We start from the raw sequence: 6687 nt of genomic DNA on the forward strand, positions 1-6687 counted from the left end.
TTGCAAATTAAAGTTTTTTAAAAATTGTATACTATCCTACTTTAGTACATCATAAATAATAAAATCAAAAAGTAATAACCACTAAGATTAAGTTGTGTTCTTGCTTTACATCCACAACGGGTTTATTGAAGAGCACTACCAAATACATCTCAACACACTCCTACTAAATCATAGCCCCATCATTAATCATATTACGGTGGCACAAAACCAATACTACATAATATATAGTGTAGCAAAAATAGTGTTGTGCAGACATCAATTTTCTTATATAATGCAATGTAGGCAAAACAAATGAAACGTAAGCTTACCATAATATACTGTAGGCACATTTTCAAATATATTGTAGTCATATCTAATGCATTGCAGGCATACCTACTTTATGTAGTGTAGCCATCAATTTGCCTATATAATGCCATGTGGGCAAAACAACTTAAATGTAGGCTTACCTCAATATATTCTAGAGATCGCATAAACTACCATTATCAACTCCCTTGCTTCTCTCGTTATTCCATTTCGTCTATCCTCGACTCCCCACTTCGCTTATGCTTTCTTTTTAACATGGACTCCTTTAATCCTCGCCTCTAACACCACATCATAGTTCTTCCAACTCCACTTCCACTACAACATGTCACATCTACTTGCATTCTCAGTCAGTTTATCCTTTCATGTATTACCTCACTATTTGGATTAATCTAGGAACATATATAAAACGGAAAATTATATATAAAAATTCAAATCCAATTATCACTAGTTTCCACCCCATCACCCGACTAGCTACTAGTGAGTTCTACAACACCACCATCCTCTGTAACATGTGCCATAGGCATGACCCACCTCTCACTCTTACAATCGAAATCTCTCTCATCTACGTGTGCGCCCTTAACTACATACGGCCATGCGGGGAACGCCTCTTTCATCCAACATTCCACTCATGATGCCAAGTCAAAAAGGGCGCCAAGTTCAAGGGTTTTGTATCCCGCATTGTTCTTTAATTGTTTAAAACAGTCCCTAGCTTATGTTCTGTAGTCTGTTTTCATTTGGACAAAGGTTGCAAATTTCATTATTCACAAATGACAATTAAAATAATTAAATTTAAAAATTATGCACCAGCCGGGAATCGAACCCGGGTCTGTACCGTGGCAGGGTACTATTCTACCACTAGACCACTGGTGCTATGTGCCTATGTCTAACGTTGGATATAAATAATTTATTTAGATACTATGTTATGAAAAACCTGTTTTACCTGTAACAAGTTAGCTCTTTAGCATATGAAAATATTTGTTAAATTGATTATATAAACTACTTAAAAAATTATCAACCTCAGAAACAGAGATGCTACAAAAGATAAAATGCCAGAGAAGCAAGTCAAACTCAATGTCCCCAAGACTAAATAAAATAAAGCAACCAATGTTTACAGATTATGATATATATTACAAATCTACATAATTGCATATTTATGGGGAAGCATATGGTATACATATCCTAAGTAACATGACAAGGATTCACAACTTCTAACAAAAGTACATAATTATAGGATCAGGCAAAAAAGAAGGGCCCGCTTGAAATTTATGCGCTTCCTCTCATACCGTCAAAGTCATGTGACTGCACTTTAGTTTGGAATGTTTTGTTGGTTATCCAAGAACCGTCTCACATACTTGTCATTGATCTCAAACACAAAACTCATCCCGCGTATCTACCATTTCGAAACAATAAGCACGTCAGTTGTACATAAAAAATTAAATGCCATTTCAAAATATTTGCTTTAATTGAAATTAAAACAGGGAGACATAATTACCTCGATTAAACAGCTTGAAGCAAGTGCAACCACCTGTCCATGAGCCACTGTTTTGCCATTGATTGAGATCGAACTAGCACCAAGATTTTTTAGAGTGAATGATCCATCTGTATCCATCTTTATGATAGCCTGACAACATAAAAAAGGGGAGATTTATATAATATACTAGCTTTGTGCCCGCGCGATGCAGCGGGTTACACACACATAAACGACATCGAACGCGTAAACGGTGACCTCACAATAGTATGCACGTAGCCCGACTACAGTATGCGTTTAATGCGCCGTCGGGCGTGTAACCATTGTCGGTGAACATGTAACTCGGCCTAGCACATGACTCACGCCCACCCGATCCGACCCGACCCGTTGCGGTCTTAACTCGTAATCACGTAACATGTTATTTTTAAAAATTAAAAAGTATAGCAGCACCATACTCAAATTAAAGAGAATAAAATGCTCGTTTTTATGGTGTAATTCTTTTTTTTTAAATATTAACATGTAAAGAAGTTATGATCGTTAAAACTTCGTGGGGGTAGTTAGTTTAGAATAAGGGGGCAAATGTTTAACTATTTAATAAGTTAACAAAACTTACCCTTAAGTTTAAGGACCATTATTGTAAGTAATTTTCAAACAAAATTGCTTTAACATTTTAACCATACATCATCATGTTTGCAAAGACTATATTACCCTTAAATTTTCAAAATTGTTTGCATTAATGATTATAATTTATGCAATGGTGATTGTACCTCTTAAGATTTAAGAGGTCCTTCACTCATGCATTACATATAATATTGATAACATGTTGTATAGATTAATACAGGGTTAAAATAGTCTTTTAACGATTATCACCTGCCGCCTGGATATCTTGTTGGCACGGCCTTCTTTTCTTAGATCAATATCAACCTCGGTGTCGTCTGTTGATCTTCCAATTGTGACCTGCAAAAAACAAAAAATTATTATCCCAGGCTTCAATATAACTAAAGTATAACAGCTTTAATAATTATACTAAGAGTTAGCTGCACAAATGGCCCCTGTGGTTTGATCATATTGCATGTTTGCCCCCGCTGGAAAATATATGTAAACGGGTGCACGTTTAGCCCCCAACGTTAATGCTCGTTAGCTTTGAGGGTTGAGTAACCTCACATGCATTCCATATGAGGGCATACTCTTCATTTTATACTTTCTCTTATAGTTGATTGCACAAATGGCTCATGTGGTTTAATCACAAACTTAGACTAAACATTTGTGCAATTAACTCTTTCTCTTTTATTTATCTCTTTAAAACACAAATAACCATCACAATCCGTAGATCAAGTAGTATTGGTAAAAATTTCTGTTGACTTCAGTCCTGCTCCTGCCACAAACTGAGCAGCTGGTTTTTTGTATTATTTCACACAACTCAAGAAACCAACCCAAAAGATTAAACTGTCATATGTTAGTTACACAACCGTCAAATAAACCATCCCAAAAGATTAACTGTAACATCTCAGTTACATAGCCATCAAAAGAAACAAATGTTTGGAACTTTGGACCAAGTTTGCAATTTTAAACATGCTGACATGCAATATGATCAAACCACAAGGGCCCATGTGTGCAATTAACTCTTAAACCAAAAGAAACTAATCTGCATACCTCAGCTTTCTTGATATATTGCTTCAAGCGTCGACCATAAAAGATTGCAAGTGCTCCATGCGATGACATAGCTCTTTGGAAAGAAGAACGAGCCGCCAGTTCCAGCCTCATGATCATCTTTTTAGCATCATCAAACTGATACCTTGCAACTGCAGATTGTGACAATACATACAATATTTATAAAACAAGATTAGTATTACAAAATTAACATTAAAATCATTACCTTCACTTGTGAAAGATGACTCCTGACCATGAGTCAAGTCCATTTCAAGTATCTGAAATAATACATTAACATTATTAAAAGAATAAAACCTAAAAAATGAAAGTACAAAACTTTACCATAGCTTCAACATCCGAAAAATAAGGTATGTCACCATCACTATCAGAGTTGTTATCATTATTAATATACGAATCGTCCATTGAGTCCGGATCAATCATTTTGACATTGCCAAGTTCTAACGGTAATGGCATCTCACTGTACATTGCTGGGCTACTTAAAACCTGTGCACAATTTAATAAAAGCTTTAGATAAGATTGAAATGATAATATGATATCACATAATTTTAGAATATTAATATTACCTGAGGTTCAACTTTACTAGTATTTTCCTCTAGTACTCCATTCCCACTAATCATTAGAGGCGGCAAGGGTCGAGTTTGACCAGGAATTCTAAGATTGTTAGGCTTCCCAGGAAGCGGGCCAACGTATTCACCATCGGATGGCTCGCGCTTAAACACAGGTAATACAGTTGGTCCACCTGTAACTGACCGTGAGAAACTTGGCGCGAGCTCTTTCCCTTTTCTAACTGTAATTAGCCTAAGTTCGCCATCTTTCTCAAGGGATGACGAGGATAGCGGGCCACTAGAATCTGCAACAATCTGTGGTCCAGCTGACGAAGCAAATTGAGTGGACGGGAGAATCAGCAAGAAAATATCATCGTTACATGGAATATCGGGATCTTCTCTGTTTAAAGTGCAAATAATCGTTCCTTCAGTAAGCTCCTGATGACAAACATCATGCTGATTGTTATGAAATGAGGAATCTTTCAACTCTTCTAGGTTAGGACTCGCAACTGCTGACGTGGCAGCATCATGTAAATGTGAATCGCGTTCTTGCACATCTCCATCCACTGTATCTTTTGCATCATCCATAAAAAGAATATCATTCTCATTTGAGAAGTCGAGTAAAGATTCTGGTAAATCTGTATATTCACCTTCTTGAACACCCATCGAACTGATTAACTCATTGTCTGCCAAAATGGAAACTTGGTGGGACCCATCTATTAATGTTTCTTTTGCAACCTGATGACTTTCTGCATTAGTATCATCAACTGGCATATCGGGTGCGGAAATATCTTCCATTGTTTTCCAGAGTGGCAATCCACTCATCTGAAACGAAGCACTACCGTCTGAAACCGGGGAGTTAAAATGGTGTTTCCCGCCAAAAACCGATTTATCAATTTTGGAAAGTTTTTCATTTGGAGTTTCAGACGGGCCCGACTCATCAATACCGGTGGCATTTTTTACCATCAATTCATTTTTAACTGATTTATTGCATCTTTCCAAATGAAAATTATGATCTGGATTATTATCAACAATAGCAGCAGTAGTAGTAGTCGCATTAGTAGATATACTCGTTAACGATTCAGGAAAAGCTCGGCGCAAGATTTCAAAATCTTTTTCCTCAAACCCTAGATTATTTGCAAGACAATCATATATCATAGCGTCACCACCATGAGTTGTATCCTGAAATTTATGAAGATTGCGTTCTTCAAAAAAACCGAGATTTTGAGAGCTAAAAAACTCGTTTTTCAATCGTTTACGCATGGCATAATAATGTCTACGGATGCTTCCGGTTTTTCTTTTCTCGGGGGCTTTGTCTATTCTAGGTCTTGATGATGGATTAGAACCAGATAATTCAAGTTCCGCCATGCGAGCAGAAGCTTGAGTGGCAACATCAGGATCATAAAGAAGAGAATGCCACCGATTGCGAATTTCACGTAACGTGAATCTGCGTGAAAAGTTTACTGCCCCTTTAGCAAGTGCTTCGAGAGAAGCTCCACCCTGAAAAAAACAATCAGCTAAGATTACAACATGAATAATATGATGACAAGCATATGCTTATATGAATATTTCATACATCATATAACATATCCTTATATCATTCTTCTATTAAGATGTACGAAAATGCTTCAAATCCAATATTCCATAGTCAAATAATTAGACAAAAATGAAAAGGATGCATATATCTCAGTAATATAATACACAAATAATTCATACACTGAACAAAAGGATCCAATTACAATAGAGTGGTGGGCAAGTGGGCAACAAGCTACGCCGCCACCCCTATTGAAAGGCAAAACTGATCCTACTGAAAACAAAGTTATAGTTCTTTGGCGTCGATAAGTTACTGTGCACGACCCGTTGAACTCTTTTCAGAAACGTATTAGCTCAAGGGGCAAGGACCCAAATAATGCATATAGTAGGGCAAAATAAGCTAGTAACGTGCACGCAGTCTGAATTACTCCAAATATAAGTAAAATGTAACAAAAATGTTATAAGCAAGTTAATTAGGGCCACTAATGCATAACTATAAGCTATACACATCATATATTAAGGCTATAAACTAATTAAGAAATCCAAAACACAATTAAATAACTCAATTACAATAAACATAGAGTAAAGCATCAAATTAAACACAGAGTGACCTAAAATATATCTGAGACAATAACATAATAACAAATTAACAATCGAATCGACTAAACGGATGTGTGAAAACCTACCTCAATAGAATTCTTGAGGAGCAAGTCATCTTCAGGAAGCCAAGCAGTAACAGTAACCACTGCTGCTGTCGTCATCTTCTCCACACAAACCCTAAATTCACAAATAAGTTGAATTCAAATAATTCAATTCATTTGGGCGGAGAACACAAATACGTATCAATCTAGAGTATGAGTATCGAATTTGAGAAAACTGTGTGCAAATTCATGACGTACGTAACGTCTGTGACGAACAATAACTGAGAGAGCTGAAGAAGCAATGTTTCTACTTATTTATTTACTTTTTTTTTTAATGTTTGGGACTTTTGTCCTACTTTGTAAGTTTTTTTTTATTATTGTTATTAAATTGTAGTTGCTACATAAAGAGAAAAATCCAACGAATACCTGAAACAAAAAGATTATTATTTATTAGTTTAATTAAACTACAAAACCAAACATCATTATTTAGAATTTTAGATCTAAATCACTTAACCAGGCTTTAACT

The 6687-nt window shown here is 35.9% G+C and overlaps 1 protein-coding gene and 1 non-coding gene across 2 annotated transcripts; both read right to left on the bottom strand.

Moving 5' to 3' along the window:
• Positions 1-1102: 1102 nt before the first annotated feature.
• Positions 1103-1173, bottom strand: TRNAG-GCC (transfer RNA glycine (anticodon GCC)). The gene has a single exon. It is a non-coding gene; the product is annotated as a tRNA-Gly (tRNA).
• A 192-nt stretch (positions 1174-1365) lies between these two features.
• On the bottom strand, positions 1366-6463 carry LOC143630321 (uncharacterized). Its single transcript, XM_077099372.1, has 8 exons — positions 6207-6463; positions 4006-5487; positions 3764-3925; positions 3648-3699; positions 3425-3573; positions 2642-2728; positions 1796-1924; positions 1366-1693 (listed from the first exon to the last, which is right to left on the bottom strand). Exons 1-8 carry the CDS (start codon positions 6279-6281, stop codon positions 1610-1612), a joined length of 2220 nt encoding a protein of 739 aa, XP_076955487.1. The 5' UTR covers positions 6282-6463; the 3' UTR covers positions 1366-1609.
• Between the last annotated feature and the right edge of the window lie 224 nt (positions 6464-6687).

The sequence above is a fragment of the Bidens hawaiensis genome, unplaced genomic scaffold (genome assembly GCF_021521415.1).
Source record: "Bidens hawaiensis isolate Kalapana, Puna unplaced genomic scaffold, B.hawaiensis_p1.1 tig00005637_1, whole genome shotgun sequence".
NCBI lineage: Eukaryota > Viridiplantae > Streptophyta > Magnoliopsida > Asterales > Asteraceae > Bidens > Bidens hawaiensis.

Coding starts and splice junctions, on each gene's coding strand:
- LOC143630321 (XM_077099372.1), bottom strand. CDS start 6,281: ATGACGACAGCAGCAGTGGTTACTGTTACTGCTTGGCTTCCTGAAGAT. Junction 1,925..2,641: donor ACAAGATATCCAGGCGGCAG/GTGATAATCGTT, acceptor TTATGTTGTCAG/GCTATCATAAAGATGGATAC. Junction 1,694..1,795: donor CTTCAAGCTGTTTAATCGAG/GTAATTATGTCT, acceptor TCGAAATGGTAG/ATACGCGGGATGAGTTTTGT.